The following is a 17179-nucleotide window of genomic DNA, read 5'->3' on the forward strand; positions in this document are numbered from 1 at the left end:
TTTTAGAAAAATCAAGCTTTGTGTAAAGTGAAAGTCTTCCCTTGCAAAACCAGAGAAGAGCATCAATGCTTTATGAATGTATTCCCCATGGACTCCTTAAGAGGCAAAGATGAATCCTCTCAGTTCTGTTCTTGCTTCCTGCTGCCCAGCATCAGCTGTGGTTTGCCAAGGAGTGGCTCTCAACTCCTGTCCTTCCTGCCCTCCTGTAACCCATGATACAGAATACAGAAGACTTAACGGGGCACACTGAGGACAGTCTCCCATAAAAAGAGAAAGGAAGGGACCTTAAAGCTTGCTGTGGACCCAGAAAGGAAGTTTGCTGGCAGGGGTGCTCTTGTTGTTCTGCACTGGCAACACATTCTTCTTCATCCAAAGCCAATGGGTCTGAACAAGGATGAGAGCTAAGGGCAAAGCAAGAGCAAATTTCACAGTATTTTCCAAGTTTGTGTTACTGTTTTCCTTGTCATCAGCTTTGTTTTCATTATGGGTCTTGCCACTAAAAGCAAGAGAATGGAAGAAAGGTCTTTGTGCTGTTCAAGCAAACTGTTGCTCTGGGATATGTAATGCCAGCTTGGATTTTATGAGCTGTGTGCAGAAGAGGCAGAGGGAGGGTTGGCCATGTCCCAGAGACAGTTAATGAAAGCATTTTAGTCCACTGCCTCAGTGTCTGCAGATACATGGGTACAAGGGGTTTTAATTTCTTCTCCACATAATCCACAGGAGGCACATCAGGGGAGTTTGCTCTCAGTTGTTCACCTCACTGCCTTACCCAGCATTCAGATGAGTTAGGATCAGGTCCTTCATTGCAGGTGTGTGATTTTGAGAACCTGACTCAGTGAATAAAACAAACCTTTTCATAAGGCTTGTTACCATGCATTTTTGTGTTATTTCTGCTCAAATGCTCCATATTCACATCCTTCAGCTGTTCCATCCTGGAGGAGGAGCAGGTGCTTTAGAGTTTGAGCCCCATCTAGTGAACAGACCACAGAGGACAGTGGCATTCAAGAACTGTGGGTGTTTGGATTTTTTGCCTATGTGGTTTTGTAAAGCAGCTTTGCCTGCTGCAATGGCAAGACTTCAGGGTCACTGCAAGAGCAAGGTAGTAGTTCATAGTTCCTCACAGTATTTCAAGATGATTTCTCACAGATGGAAGACATGTTTAAGAATGTGTGGATTGTTTTGTCTCTGTGGAAAATGGACAAAATTGCTTGCAGAGAACTATTGTTTGTTCCCATATTGCAATTCTGCCCAAAGTCCCAAATCAAATATACTGGGTAAACACGCTGAGCACAAGGCAAGCTCCTGCCTCTCTGAACTCAGCTGGAAAATAGATGAGACAGAATGAGCATATCAAGAGGCCCATTGTGTTAGACCTGTAGCTAAACCCAAGCTTTGAAATGGTTCATACCAACTACTGTTTTTAACTGAGCTCTGATCTTTTATTCGTAGTAAATACTATGAAAAGGAAGCTTTACTGGCAGATCCTGTTTGTGGCCCAATACTGGCTTCTCTGCTAGGTGAGTTCTTGCAAAGTTACTTTTTATGCTGAAGAAAGTAAATTGTTTCTTAACGCATTTTGCATTATGACAGTGTTACAAGAGGTGAATTTTATATCTTGTATGTAGTTAACTATTTATAATAGAGCAACAGTGAAGATGTTTTGTTGCTTACAAGACCAGAAGAGACTGATCATCTGCTTTTAATAGTAATTATTGGTTGGATTAGAAAGCAGAATGGGAATGGATTTTTACTGAATGCTTGCTGGCAGTTTGTAACTGCTAATGCTGCTGTGGCAGGGTACTGTGTCCTACAGGAATACTCTTACACAGCCCTGGATAATAGGAGTGATACGTTATTATATTGTTGTCTATTTTGTGGGCTGATCCCGTAGGATTGGTGACCATTATTATTCACTTGGCTTGAGAAAGAAATCACCTTCAGTGCTCAGCCAGCAGGATAGCACTGAGTATGTCTCTGAACAGACTCAGAAGGTTCCTCCCTTGGTCTCCTTTCCTAGTTGGACCGTGTGCTCTGGAGTACACCAAGCTAAAGACAGCTGACCACTACTGGACAGACCCTTCGGCCGACGAGCTGGTGCAGCGGCACCGGATCCACGGCGCTCACGGCCGCCAGGACTCCCCGTCCAAGCGCCCAGCCCTGGGAGTAGGTATTTATTCTGTACCTGCCTCTGAGTTAGGGCACAGGCTGATTATGGAAACAGCCCCATGAGGGAGATACCTGAATCTGGAACAGCCTTTCTTCTTTCTTCTGTAACGGAGCTTTATCACAGATTAGAAGTCTGTTTGGGCCACAGTGTCCTTTTATCTCTGCATAGAAAAGTTTGAGATCCAGCATTAGTTCTGTGGCTTTTGACAGTTGTGATCTGACCAGGTAGTTCACAAGAAATTCTGAGCTGCCATGGTCAGGGCTGAGTTGAGAGTCCAGGTGATTGCTCTGCAAACGCCCCTGGCTGCACAAGAGTTGCACTCTGCAGAGGCCGAGATGCTGTGTTGTGCCCTGGCTGACCTGGCCTGGCTGTGTGTGCAGGTCCGGAAGCGCCACTCCAGCGGCAGCGCGTCGGAAGATCGCTTTGCTGCGTCGGCACGGGAGTACGTGGAGTCCCTGCACCAGAATTCCAGGACTCACCTTCTCTACGGCAAAAACAACGTCCTGGTGCAGCCGGTGCGTGCGGGCGGTTTGGGGTGGGGCTGGGGGTAGAGCTCCCACCTGGCAAGGGCTCGCTGCATTCTGTTCTCAGCACAGAGCTGCCTTCTGCTTGGCTCTCCTGTGCTGGGGGAGATTTGACACGGGACAAATGCTTTCACTGCCTGACCCCTGTCAGTGAGCAGCGGGCTGTAGGCAGGAACAAACATACTGGACTGTATTTCATAAACCAGCTGACTGTGTTGTGGTTTTTCCCCTGTTGCTAGTAGCAATATTGTATACCAGTACTTTTGCTGTTAGGGTTTCCCTCCACACTTCCCAGATACTGCAGCTATGGAACTTGCATGGCATAGAAAGACTGGAGAATATATTTTATGCAGATATTTTGTGCGCTTGAGTCACCTGGGTTGTCTGTTTGTTGCTTCTGTGAACAGAAAGATGATTTGGAGGCAATTCCTGGGTATCTCTCCCTTCATCAATCAGCAGATAGTTTGACATTAAAATGGACTCCAAACCAGCTGATGAATGGAACCCTTGGAGATTCAGAACTGGAGAAAAGGTACTCATTGCATTCAGGAAAGATGGGAAGAACTGTGTAACCTGCAGGGGGGCACCAGTGAAGAGGGAAGCAGAGGTTCTACAAAACTGGTGCCAGAATGTCCAGTGTGGAGAAACTAGCTTTCCTTTGCTGTTTACTTGACTAATAATATACTTTCATTGACCAAATTTAATAAGCAGTTATTAACTTAGCAGAGTTCTTTGTATCAGGTGCTTGGAACTGCAAGCATTCCTGAATATGGAAAAAACAATGTTTCTTGCATTTTCCTTCCTTTTTAGTGTTTACTGGGACTACGCATTGATTGTGCCACTGAGCCAGATCGTCTGCATCCACTGCCACCAGCAACGTAAGCATAAGCCTTATTATACATTCCTTGAAAATACATAAACAGGAGAGCCACTTGAATGATTGCTTTTCCTCTCTCAGTGTCGGGAACGCCTCTGATTAGTTCTGGCCCTGTGGGAATGAGTGTTAAAGTCTCCAGTCCCAGTTGATAGAGGATGAGAACTGCATGAGGCTTTCACAGTTTGCTTGTATCTTGAGTTTCTTTAGGACTAAGGGCTGATATCTTCCTTAGATCACACAGAGGTTTATTTATCTACTTAGAGATGATCCCAGATAAAATTCACTTAGAAGGTAAGAGCAGAAAACTGAGGCTCTGATGTAACAGTGTGGACTCCCCTTGTCCTCCTTGCAGCAGAAAGCAGATGGACATTAGTGCTGGTGAGTCAGGATGGGACCCAGAGGCCTCCGCTGCACTTCCCCCAAGGAGGGCACCTCCTCGCCTTCCTGTCCTGTCTGGAAAATGGGCTCCTGCCCCGTGGCCAGCTGGAGCCCCCGCTCTGGTCCCAGCAGGGCAAGGTACTGCTTTTTCTGGTGAGCTCTTGGGTGAGGCTAGAGTTGATATCTCTGCTCCACAGGGTCTGGCGCTGACTTCAAGCAGATTTATGGTAAAGTAGTACACAAAATAGCTCCATTTAGTCCAGTCTGCTTCTTATACACGTGGTCTTTAAAAGTTGTTCATACCTTCATTACCCCATTGAACAATGAGCTGGAATCTGCTGTTGCATCAAGATACAAACCCACGCAATAGAAGTGAGACTCAGATGGACTGGACAGAGCTGCTGCCAGAGGCTTGGGGTGCCCAGCTCCCATAGATTACGAGAAAAGGCTGGTTTACAGCACACAGAAAAGTAGTATTAAGTACCCCTAAACTACCACCTATATAAGACTCCACTGTTTTCTCCCTCACCTCCTCTGAACATTGAAACTTTGGAGATTTAAGATGCCAATGGTCTGTAGTACTTAGTTTGTTGTACTCTGTTAGTCACTCTTAGCTGAATGTATGGAATTATTACTTTCTCTAGGGCAAGGTGTTTCCAAAGCTTCGAAAACGGAACAGCAACAAATCAGTGGACCTGGAGGAGATGCCAGCTGAGGACACATCCACAGACTATGTCTTCAGAATTATTTATCCTGGACACAAGCACGATAACAGTAAGTGCCTCTGTTCTGCTTTGTTTGAAAAAAAAAAAAAAAACAAATGAAAAATCAGGCATCTGAGAAAATCTTGAAGTAACATCCTGGGAAGTACCTGCAGGTGACAAGCCACAGTTTTGTTAACTCAAATCTCTAATAAATTCCACTGAGAGATAATTGTGATCAACAGGTACAGCTTAGATTTCCTTAATGCAGTGAGACTTGTTATCTTTTCCACTCCAGTGGAAATAGAGTTGAGGTGGGGAATCTTATATTTACTCTGTGTTTTACAGAGCAAGTTTTCTAAATGCTCCCCTGGGCTTGCAAACTGAGACTGGAACAAAAAAGATTGCTTGACTAGCCAAGAGCAGTTTTGCTCCTGAAGTGGGATATTTTTACTGGCCACAATGCTTGCTCATAATGTTGTTATCAGGAAAAAATCTCAACCATAAACCCTTAAAAGTACCCCAAGAACTCCCTGGGCTAAGTTTTCCTGGCTTGGAAGCACAAATTTAACAATGGATAAATAAAGGCTCTTCCAAGGAAACTAAATGAATTCCCAAGCACCAAACCACCTCATGTCATCAATGAATACAAATTCCTTACATGCAAGAAGGCATTTGAGCTAGTTCTCAAACAGCATGTTCAGTTTTATTCCCCTTGGCAAAGAAGCAAGAACTTCCTGGGAAGATCAGACCCTAAAGTTTACAGGGGATTTGGAGTTACTGCTCATACTGGGACTCACTGCAGCTGAGAAAGCAGGAGTCTCCTCTGCAGCCTCCTGACCCCGGGCCACAGTGCTGGCTGGGCTTTGCCAGGGCTCCTGGGCTGGCACAGGTAAGTCTGTGCACACACCAGCAAAGCACCTTGTGCCTTGGCCTGGTGGAGGGCTGCAGAGCCCAGGGGCTCGTGGGGCAGGAGCTGCAGGTCCTGTGCCAGGCAGGAACTCCACACACAGCTGGGAGTGACGTTTGCTGTCCAGATGCATCTGGCACAGGTTTCAGAGAAGGGGCCACAGCACTGCCAGGGCACAGTGAAGGACAGAAGCTAGCTGGAGCCTAGAATTCCCATGGAGCCTTGCTCAAAAGCATACTCAGCTGCTGCAGGCTGGAACTGGGATCTTTCTCCCTGGCTGTGGTGTGCCACGTGTGCTCTCACAGCCCGTGCACACTCAAAGGCTGGCCTGAGTTTGGTGGAGCATGCTTTGTTTCTGTAAGAAACTCAGTTTTCACACCCATTTACAAGAGCTTGTGCCCTCGAGCAGACGGCAGGATTCAGGTCCGTTGTCTTTGCTGACCATGTCCTTTTGAGCTTTCCCACAGCACTGAGTTCTTTCTTCTTATGCTCCTCTTTCACTATTTTCTTTGAGCAGTAACTATTAACTACCACCACTTAGCTGCCAGCCGCTCTACCTCTGTTGACGATGATGAGGAGGAGGAAGATAAGCTACACGCAATGCTATCAATGATCTGCTCTCGGAACCTCACAGCTCCTAATAGGATGAAAGGTTTTTATCCTCCTCCCCCTGTGTCCCAGAGCTCTCTTGCAGCTCCTTCCACTGATGCATACAACAGTGTTGGCATTATTACAGGGAAAGACATTTCACTCGCACCATGAGATCTGGAGATGGAGGTGACTGTGGAGAGGCTGGGATTGGGCTCACAGCCTGTGGGGAGTGGGAGCAGCATCTTCCCTGTCCCTTGATGTGTGTGCTGCTGAGCAGCAAGCCTCCTCTGCTATGGGGCTTCCTGCCCCACCCTCATAAAGGCTGGATACTAGAGCAGGTTCTCAGGAGAGAGGAGGGAGTGTAACAGCTTGTGATCTCACAGGTGAGGTAGCAGAGTATGCAGAGAAGGCTGTGTGGAGATGCAGTGCCTGTCTGGGCTCAGTGCTTTCATTCCACTTGCATCCATAGGCTGGGTGGGCTTCAGAGGATCAGCTGTGAGCTCCACCACCCCTCCACAAATCTGTCATCTATTTCTTCATACTAAGTTGGTATTCTCAAGATGTGTGTGCATTTGACACCCAGTAGTTTAGCTCTGAATTCTAAGAAGTCCTTGCTTTCTCTTATAGCCTGGACTGGTGGGACTGACTGCAAGAGGCAGTAATTACCCTGCATCTCTGTACAGTGCCGAAGTTCTGGGTTAGACAGGGTACGAACAGGTGTCCAAGGAGAACCTCAATTCTTCTAGGCTGCCCACACACTTATCCCAAGGGGAAGTCCCTGGAAATTGATAAAGCCCAGCCCAAGTTAATAAAGAGTTCTTAGAAGGCATGGATGGAAGGAAGTTCCAAAAATAGTGTTGCCCTTGAAAAAAGACTGTTTTAGGAAGTTTCAGTGTGTCCTAACTGATTGTGCCTGGCTATGGGCAAAAATGGGAAGGAAGACCTTTAACTGCCACATACAAGTTAATCATAAGGAACACAATTTAGTCTTTAGTCATTTGATAGAACATGTCAGTTATCCCACTAGAATGGCTGTCAGGTGTCTGCTTTTGGTTATTTCATCTTGAAGGGGATGGTAGAGTTAGGGATGTGCCTGGGAATAGCCTGTCTGGGCTGCTGTCTCTCCAGCAGCCCCAGCCCATAATGACAACACTGTTGTAGCAGGTTTGCCAGCCATCTGCTTTGACATTTTGCAACATGCTCGACTTTTGCATGTAGCTGAAGTTACAGATAACACCACTACAATTAAATAAAAGATGCTGTTCACTCTAATTCTTCACTAATTCAGGTACCTTTCATCTGAATCTTTAGGTTCTGTGGGGTTCTTTCCTTGTTTCTCTAAAAAAACAATAAAAAATTAGAAATGAAAAACCCAATTTTCCTGTCTACAGAGGGGAGGCAAAAACTAATGATCTAAAAATGTTTATCCAGTGGTTTTTATTTGAACCCAATAAGAAGCTGCAATAAAGACTGGGTCGTTCAGCTCCTTCCTGAAGAATTAAGGTGAAGAGCATTTTTGCATCACACTTTGTTTTGTGAAATGAAACACACGTGACTGCTTCCGCATGAGCCTGTGCTTTTTCTGTTAACAAATGGGTTTACTCCACTCCTCCCTCACCTCTGCCCACTTTCTAATAAGCACTCCTAAAATGCTTTGTGCTACCTTGATTTAAAATGCATGAGATGGTTTGGAATTGCCCCTCCCCACCACTCAACAAATATCTGTTTTAAAAGCACGGCCCAGGAGACTGGATTTTGCTTGTAAATGTTAACTTAGTGGCATACTTTATGACATACATTATTGTATTTGCCTTAATTTTAATCATGGGTGAGCTGAAAGGCCAGTTATTTATTATAAACCAAAAACCCCACGAGTTCAAATGCCAGCTGGGAAGACTGAAGAGCTGAAGCCAAGCTTTCTGAAGGGAGCTGCTGATTTTTTGAGTTGCCTTTCTGAAGCTGGTTGAAAAGGGAAATAGATTTAGTAGAGAAGGGATAACTCAGGAAGCTGCATTGTAGAGTTGGATCACATACTCCTGTAGAGAGCAGATATTGGCAGGACTGGAACTGTCCTTCTGTGCTAAGTATTTTAGGATTTGGTTCTGAGGGGAAAAGAAGCATCTTCTGAAAGTAACTGACTCAGTTTACCTTAATTTCTTTCATGCTCCAGCTTTCACTTTGGCTGGACCAGCAGTTCTATGGCTGATTCCAGGAACTGCAAACTGAAATTCTGAGGCCTGAATTAAATAGAAGGTTGGGCTAGACCATCTCTTCTGGCCATAAATGACATTTCCATAATATTACACAAGAGCCAGTTTAGTTGTTACTGCAGCACCCTTTTCTCTATTCTCTTGAAACATGAACTGGGATGTGCGTGGGCAAGAGAGGGGCAAATGGTGAAGGGGTTTGGCTTCCTGGGAAGGGACCCTGCACAGCATGCTGCAGGTCCAGAGCAGTGATTCTGAGGATGCTGCTCTCCTGTTTCTGGAACCGAGGTTCAGAGCCTGTTGAGAAGTGAAGCATGAACCATCAGGATGCACGGGAGGAGGGGGAGAGAATGGAAGAGGCTGATGTCCTTCTGTCTTGTTTGGTTTTTCCACAGACACCAGTGAGATGATAGAGATGCAAGGCTTTGGGGCAAACCTGTCGTGGCAGCTGGAGCACTGCAGCCAGGGCTCCTCCTGTATCTCCTGTTCCATGGGCAGCTCTCCCTACGACATTCCCAGCTGCTGCACCTGCATCCACGACCGGTGAGCAAGCTGTGCAGAGAGCTTACCTGGGGACTGTGTGCATGCCACGGGTAGAACAGGAAGGTTTGAGTGGTTGCAGCACTCAAGACAAAAAGTAACAATTTTCAAGTAGTTTCTAATATAAAAAGATGAAGTTAGGCAGCAAGAAATTTAGTTTATTAAAACTAACTATTAAACTGTGTACAAGTCACATTTTGATAGAAAAATTTCATCTAGTTCTTTTGTCTAGTGTAAAATACTTCAGCTCTGGGAACGTTATCTTTAACAAGTCATTAACAACTGAATGAAGGACAGCAGTTCAATTTGACACAGATCTCTACAGTGTACCTGCAGCAGTTGTGGCTGTGTGTGCCAGGGGGAAATCTGTCTGGGGCCAAAACGTTGGTGGGAGAAATGCTTTAATAAGTGGAGTTTGTTATTACTGTGTCCTTTAACTAAATAAATCTTGGTGCAGAGAAAAAAATTGCTGTGTGTAGGATACAGGGATCAGCATGAAATTCCTGATGCTCTCTGACTTCACCACCTGCTCTTACCCTGTTGGTGCCTCTCCACAGAACTCCCTTAAAGATGTTGTGTGAAAGCATGAAGAGGCAGATCATTTCCAGAGCCTTTTATGGATGTAAGTGAAGCTTCTTATAGCTGGCCCATGTGGTATCCATATGTTTATCTAAACAACATGGGATGTTTGGCTTAGAAAGCAGTCTGTCCCTAAATTCAGGGCAGTAGGGTGGGTGTAACTGCAGAGCCAGTGTTTCAGTATTTGTGAGTTTTGCTGCTGGCAGTGGGAGGAGCAATGCACAGTGAAGACAGAATGTGGTTTTACGTGGCAGTGTAATACACGACGTGGACGTTGCTGCTCTGTGTCCGATCTGTTCCACCTTTGGCTCTGCTGTAACTGCTCATTCTCACACGGTGCAGAGCGAGCTCAGTCCAGGCAGGGCTGTCCCTTGGGGGTTCCCAGGTGCCCCCCAGGCCCCTGTGGCTGAGCTGTCCCCTCGCTGTCCCCGCAGGGCTGGCGCACTGCCGGCACCTGTCCACGGTGCGCACGCACCTCTCGGCGCTGGTCAACCACAGCATCGTGCCCCCCGACAGACCCGCCAGCGCCGCCGCCGGCCTCACCAAGGAGGTCTGGAGCAAGTACCAGAAGGACAAGAAGGTCAGTGACACGTCCCCTTCGTGTCCCTGCATGGGCTCCACACGCTGCTGCGCTGACAGGAAATCACCTGCAGCGGGCCCCAAGAAATGTTAAAGGTCACTTCTCAACTCGTGAGAGAGTCAGTTCTTACAGCCTCTTCTCTCCTTTACTTCTCTGAAGCAAAGATATAAATTATTATTAAAGCAACTGATCTATTCAAATTTAGATTATTTTTATGGAAGGCATGACAGCCTACATTAGGGTGGATTTCAGCTAAGGTTCTGAAGGCTTGAATCAAACTGCAGAATTTATTTAGTGTCCTGCATGCATTTCACTGTCTCTGTACTCAGTGTGAAGTGTCTCTGAGTGTACCTGAGTTAAATACCAATGTATTGCCTTCAACACCTCTTTCTCCTGGCCATTGTAGAACTATAAGGAACTGGAATTACTAAGAAGAGTTTACTATGGTGGGGTCCAGCATGAGATTCGGAAGGAAGTGTGGCCATTCTTGTTAGGTCACTACAAATTTGGCATGGCCAAGAAGGAGATGGACCAGGTAAGCATAGCTTCTGTGGAATCTTGAGTTACATTTGCAGAGTAGGTTTTGTTTTCTGAATAGCAGCTGTTGGTCTTTATTACTGTGTGATATTCCCAAGGGAAAAAAACACTAGTGAAAAAATTAGTAACACATGCTAGCAGAGGGGTTTTGATACTAAGTTGTAATATCTGAATGTCACTAAATGAGAGTTCTCTCTTTCTTGAAGTCAGAGAACCTGGATTCAGCTCTCTCTGTGGCATGCACGTGCCCTGAGCACACCCTGTGTCCACAAATTTGTAATTTTCACAATGGGGAGACATTGACATTTGGATGGAAATTTTACTCGCCCCTCTTTTACATGGTGTGTTAGCTGAATTATACTTCAGACTGAAGTTGAAATAACTACCTTTTCTCCATGGTGCTGCATCTGCATGCATGGACTTTTTCTGGAGCTGGGAACAGCCCAAATGGACCCTCTGGAGTCACTGTGTGCTGGTAAAACATTGCTTTTCTGTGACATCACCCAAAGATTGGCTGAACTGGATGGAACAGTAATGAGGTTTGGCCTGGAATATAATTAACACATTAATCTGCTTTTCAGTTAGTGTTATTACCAGGGAGGTAGCACTCATGCAGTAGCTGATTCTGTTCTAGATTAAATTGATAAGGAGTGCTTTATATATCAAAACATTTGGCATTTGCTAAATCCCAATTACTTTTCATGCCAAGGGGTAATTTATATCCTTGTGAGCACCTGCAGAGCAGAAGGACAGCCTGACCTCAAGCCTTGCCATGGACAAATGGCTGTCTTGCAAATGGGGCACTAAACTAACATTGCTGTGGCAATTTGAGTTGTTTTCCTCACAATAATCTTTAAAAGCCAGTTCTGAACACAGATGGAGAAACACAGCCCTTCACTGTTCAAACTGGGTCACAGTGCAGATTGTCCCCCCTGAATCCAGTCATCTTAATAGATGTTTATTATAGATTTTCTAGCTGTAGTGTGTACATCAGGAATGTTCTACTGAGCACTACTCCATTCTTTTTTTAATCTCAGATTTTCAAGAAAGGCAAGGATATTGGAGGTTTCTTGCATAGATTGCATTTTGCTGTCTCTAGTCTCCACAAGTATATGAACTATCAGATTTATGATCCATGTGTAAAAATAAAAGGTATGTCTGGAAATGAACAAAAGGACCCAGATGTTTCATTTTTTGAGTGGCAGATGTGAAGCCATCTCTCATGGATGCTAGCCTCATCTCCAAAGGGCACGTGCATTTGTACAGCTAGAACATAAGAGATTTGGCAAGAAGAGATAAATACTGGAGTCTGTATGATAGGAATTACAGTAAATTCATATAGAGATGTTACAAGATAGAAAAGATCTGATCTGCAGAACACAGGCTCCTACAGAAGATTTTTCTCCCTGAGTTTGTACCCAGGGCCACTCCAAACTTACCTGGAATTGTAATGAGCTACCCAACACCAGTAGTAAACTCGAGTAATAGCTGGCTCCTCAAAAGAATAGGTTGTTGGAGACTGAAGCTTACACTGAATGTAGGAGTCTGTTAAATGAGAGACATGGAAACAGTCATAACACTGCACATACAGGAAACTCATTGTGTCCTCAACTGAAGTCATTGCAGGTGATTTATCATCTTTGTCTTCTGATGGTATTTTTGCACTCCCAGATGTGGCTGGGAGTCCAGCCCTCCACTAACTGTTGTATTTTATGATTTATGACTTGACAGCTACCTCAAGTGACAAACAGCCTGCAGCTCTTAGCAGGAACGTTCGGGTATCATCGGCTCAGCCAGCCAAGTGCAGAGCCTGGAGCCAGCTCACAATTGTGGTTTCTCTTCAGCTCTTGACAAGTGACAGACTAGTAAAATTGCTACATGTCCCTTAAGAGCTCAAGGGGGTTTCTGTGGCTGTCTTTCAAAAGAGAAAGCCACCAGTGACAAAGATCTGTTTTATTCCTGTGGTGCCCAGTGCGGATAGACTTGGCCATGCACTGTGCAGCCACAGGACGGGCTGTGGGAGCTGGGATTCCGGAGTTTATCCCAGCATCTGACTCTGTACAACCTGTGACCTGGAATTCTTCACAAGGGCTACATTAGAGGTGGAGCAGAGGAGTTGGAAGGAGGTGTGATGGAATTAGGGATGATGCAGGTAGAGGCAGCGCTTGCTCTGTAGATTGCATCTGACTTCTGTGTGAGGTTTCACATGACATCTTTTGTTCTGTCCTGGGTCACTGTCACAGTGGCACAGTGCTGTTGATAGTGTATACACCTGCTAATATGGATCCTTTCTGGTTTAATGCCCAACACCTGACTACTCCTCTCCAGTCACAGGGATGTGCTGCCGCAGCAAGAGGGCCTCGGCAGCCTTTGGGCTTTCAGTCTGAGACCCTGCACCTGCCTTAGACCTCTCCCTCCTGCTTCCTCCCAGTGTCAGTGCCTTCTGGCAAGGAGGGCAGTGTCTCAGGACGTGTCTCTGTCTGCAGGTGGACGCAGACATTGCTCTGAGGTACCAGAAGGTGATGGCTGAGTGGAAGGCCTGCGAGGTCATTGTGAAGCAGCGAGAGAAGGAGTCGCATTCAGCCACGCTGGCCAAGTTTTCGTCGGGCAGCAGCATTGACAGCCACGTCCAGCGGCTCATCCACAGGGACTCCACCATCAGCAATGATGTAGGTACCCCCTTCCCACTCGCCATCTGGAGCGGGCAGTGCTCAGCATTTGCGGAGGGGCAGCCCCAGGAGGCAGAGAGGGAGGTTAGCACAGCTCCTGAATCCTGGGCAGAGATTGGAGCTGTGGTGTCTCCATGTTAGAGTGAAGAGCAGGTCTGAATTTTGGAGAGTCTACAGCTGTTCTTAAGCAGGACATGCCTAAGGGGCTCTAAGGTTCACCTAGGAAGGCAGATCCCCCCTCAGCAGAGGAACAGCTCTCCAGATCACTTCCCTGTAGGTCCTTTACTCAGACCCAGCTCAGGGCAAATGAGGGCTGCTGTTGAAGCGTGTGTTTGGTTTTGCACGTGGCAGGTGTTTATATCTGTGGATGAAACGGACCCAGTGGAGCAGGACCCCAAGGGGCAGGAGGACCCCACGCTGACGGCGGCGCCGGCGCCCGCGGCCCTGGAGTTCGACTCGCCCGACTCGGGGCTGCCGTCCTCCAGGAACTACTCGGTGGCCTCGGGCATCCTGTCCAGCATTGACGACGGGCAGAGCGGCTCCTTCGAGGATGGCGCCGAGGAGGAAGGCAGTGCTGAGCTGGGAAGGACTGAGGCGGGCACAGCCCGCGTGCAGAGAGCCAAGGCAGGGGTGCTGCAGTCCCAGGACTCTGTCTCAGAGGAGCAGCTGAGTTCCCAGGTGGATTATCTAGTGGATGTCGCCTCGCTCTGCGCTGCGTCCTACACAGTAGGTCACAACTGAAGTGCCATCATCTCTCTGCACAGCACTGCTTTTTTAGCAAGCCCTGGTGCTTTTTCAGATAGGATTTAATGAGAGAGAGTCCCAAACTAGAACTACAGCTGGTGGCATGATAACTGAGGATTTTTCCATCCAAATCTTTTCATCTGGATTTTGAGCTAGATTGGAAATAAGGCTGCAAGAAAAAATTTGGCTGGTTTTTTTTTAAGTAGGAGGGCAAGACAATCAGTGTGGTACATTTCTAGCAGTTAGAACTTTCCAGTGGCTGGGGGTGTGGACAATATCCTGTTTGTAAGATTCTAATGTTATTTCAATCAAGCTAAAACCTCCATCTAGTCAAACTGAACCACAACCTAAATCTAGATTCAAGATGCCACCACCTCTGTTACTCTTGCTGTCACAGAGCAGCATAGTTTTTGTTTCTCTCTACTGAAGTTATTTAACTGGAAATAGCCATTTGGAAATAAGATAGTTTTGGCACATTTCCCAGTGAAAACAAATGTGTTTTACCTGGTATTTTTGACAGTAATTGAGTATTTCGATGCCCTCATCTGCTCAGAGTATAATTGTACTGTTTCTCATTTGGTGATTCTCAGAGCAAATTTGCACAGAGTCCTGGGAATGCTGTGAACTTGGCAGATCTAACTAAAACTTCTCTGTTCTAGATAGAGTTATTGGACACTGTTGCCTTAAATTTGCACAGAATTGATAAAGATGTCCAGAGATGTGACCGGAATTACTGGTATTTTACTGATGAGAACCTGGAGAAGCTCCGAAATGTCATGTGCAGGTAATGAGCTTGTAAACCCAACTACTTTCACATTTGTGTCACAATCCATAAGCTAATCTATAAACTATAATACTATGCAAATAACAGTCAATAAGAATTCTCACTAATGACTTTAAAACAACTTGCCAGAAGGAGGAACAGGCAGGATGGCAGCTTAGAGCATGGGTCCAAGTTTGGAATACAGGTTTGAGAAGATTTCTCAAGTGACAGACCTTATTTTACAGAACTGTTCTCTGAATGTACTCTGAAATTTGGGTTTCTCCTGATCAGGATGACACCTCCATGCTCAGAGGGCCACTTTATCCAGGCAGCAAACAGTAAAGGGCTGTGAAATACTCTGGGAAGTGTCAGACGGTTCTGAGACTCACACCTTCAGCAGCTTAGGATTTGATCTCACATGTGGAATCAGCCTTCAATACAAGGATTTCTTCTTTCCACAGCTATGTCTGGGAGCACCTAGAAGTTGGTTATGTCCAAGGCATGTGTGACCTCCTGGCTCCTTTGATGGTTATTCTTGACAATGGTAGGAAGGGTTTTCCTTTGGGACATGCTGGTATCCTTAGTGAGGTCTTTCCTTAGAAATGCTGTTTCAGGAGTTGTCTGCATTAACCAGGGCTGGGTCACCAGCAAAATCAAACCTGCAGCTCCTGATTTGTGTTTTCTCCACCTGTGGCTGTTGAAATGGCTAACATTAGTGTCTTGGGGCTGCCCTGGCACTCACTGACTTCCAGATTAAATTTTACCAAAGTTAGTAAAATTACTGTGTTCTGGTAGTTACTGATGCTGAAAAGTCAACTGCAGGCTGGATTCTTTGAAACATAACTAGTAAAAATGGTCCAGAGACAGGAACCAACCTCTCTTTCATCTAAATCCTGGGATTCAGAGAACAGCAAAGGGGAAGACCCTGTTTTTCCCAAGCCCTGCAGTTCTGTTATTTTGGTTCAAGAAGTCCCACAATTGCCAGCACTGAGTGTCTGCCTTGTCCCTGCAGATCAGCTGGCCTACAGCTGCTTCAGCCACTTGATGAAGAGGATGAGCCAGAACTTCCCCAACGGAGGTGCCATGGACACGCACTTCGCCAACATGCGGTCCCTCATCCAGGTGAGTCTGGCTTCAGGGTATCTGACAGAAGACAGGGCTCTGGCAGAGGCTCAGGACTCACCTGATGCCACACAAAGGGTAAGAGCTCCAAGGAGTGGGGCTCAGGTCTGACTTCAGAGCTGGGGAGGAGGAGTTGGAAGTGGATTTGTAGAGTTACATCCTGAGAGCAGGGGTGGAGGTGGAGATGGACATTAGCCACTTGCTGAAAATCAGTAGGATCTTCACCTTGTTCCTTGGCCCTTTAAAGTCATGGTGAAGATCAACTGTGACTCCTCAGCTCAGCTCTGAGTCAGGGCACCCAGGTCACAGCACTGGCACACACAGCTGAGGGCTGTTCTGTGCTGAGCAGCTGCTCTGGCCACGGGATGAGGAGCAGAGTGGGAGTCCAGCACCTCTGACCTCAGCTGCTTTCAGACCACATCCTGACAGCTGATGTTTTCCATTCTAGATTCTGGACTCAGAACTTTTTGAATTGATGCACCAGAATGGAGATTACACTCATTTTTACTTCTGCTATCGCTGGTTCCTGCTTGACTTTAAAAGAGGTAATAATGTTCTGTGCCTGTAGTTTAGGGTTGTGTAGAACTGTAACAGCTCTGTGTTTTGGTGTGAGTGTCAGTCAGGATGGTGAGTGGCAGCTGGGATCACTGGAGTGTTTGTAGCCAGGAAAGGTAATGCAGCTCTGAGGTGAAGCAGCACTGGAACGAGTCCAGGCTTAGAAAGGGGAGTTGTAAATTCCTGATGATGTGATCGAAGCCAAGTTCCCGCCCAGTGCAAATGCCTGTTTGCTCAAGAAGGTGATCCCACTCCTCTGTGAGCTTTGATACCTCCTGTCTCATCCTTGTGATAAAAAGGAGCAGCTCAGCAACAGCTCAGGAGCTGCTGTACTTGGAGTGAGCTGCCTTGTGTGGTGTGGGAGTGCCCCTGATGCCAGGATCCTTGCACAAGCACACTCCAGCAGAGTGTTGGTGCTGACAGGCCCGCTGCAGAGCCGAGATACACCTGGGCACACGTTCAGACCTGCAGCCCTGTAGAACAGCCTCCTGTGCTGCTCTCACATGGTCCCTGTGGTTCAGGTACCTTCCTGGGCTTGGCTCTGCACCACCCCACCTGCAGGCTGTGGCAATTGTTCTTTAAGCCAGTTCTGTGCCTTACGTGCACAAGTGACAGGAGTTGGCTGAAGGAGAGGGGGAGAGGAAAAGGAGGAGTCTGAGTAAGGAGTACAGGAGTAAGGCCTGTAGACAGTGGTGAGAGAGGAAGGACATGGTCAGTTGAATAATCAGATGCTCT

At 46.6% G+C, this 17179-nt stretch overlaps 1 protein-coding gene across 7 annotated transcripts in view; it reads left to right on the forward strand.

Moving 5' to 3' along the window:
- The window catches only part of SGSM2 (small G protein signaling modulator 2), a 35085-nt gene that overhangs the window by 15932 nt on the left and 1974 nt on the right, over positions 1-17179 (forward strand). For 3 of the 7 annotated variants that reach the window (XM_053960816.1, XM_053960819.1, XM_053960818.1), the window contains 18 exons: positions 1450-1517; positions 2018-2163; positions 2548-2682; positions 3099-3223; positions 3502-3569; positions 3921-4084; positions 4591-4720; positions 6075-6209; positions 8751-8898; positions 9453-9517; positions 9909-10054; positions 10461-10589; positions 13078-13260; positions 13612-13986; positions 14664-14788; positions 15229-15311; positions 15780-15889; positions 16338-16434. In XM_053960816.1, the coding sequence (XP_053816791.1) occupies positions 1450-1517; positions 2018-2163; positions 2548-2682; positions 3099-3223; positions 3502-3569; positions 3921-4084; positions 4591-4720; positions 6075-6209; positions 8751-8898; positions 9453-9517; positions 9909-10054; positions 10461-10589; positions 13078-13260; positions 13612-13986; positions 14664-14788; positions 15229-15311; positions 15780-15889; positions 16338-16434 (2432 nt within the window). The remainder of the gene's footprint in view (positions 1-1449; positions 1518-2017; positions 2164-2547; positions 2683-3098; positions 3224-3501; positions 3570-3920; positions 4085-4590; positions 4721-6074; positions 6210-8750; positions 8899-9452; positions 9518-9908; positions 10055-10460; positions 10590-13077; positions 13261-13611; positions 13987-14663; positions 14789-15228; positions 15312-15779; positions 15890-16337; positions 16435-17179) is intronic. The other 4 variants (XM_053960817.1, XM_053960820.1, XM_053960821.1 and 1 more) reach the window with 4 other exon arrangements.

Source organism: Vidua chalybeata, chromosome 20, assembly GCF_026979565.1.
Source record: "Vidua chalybeata isolate OUT-0048 chromosome 20, bVidCha1 merged haplotype, whole genome shotgun sequence".
Taxonomy (NCBI): Eukaryota; Metazoa; Chordata; class Aves; order Passeriformes; family Viduidae; genus Vidua; species Vidua chalybeata.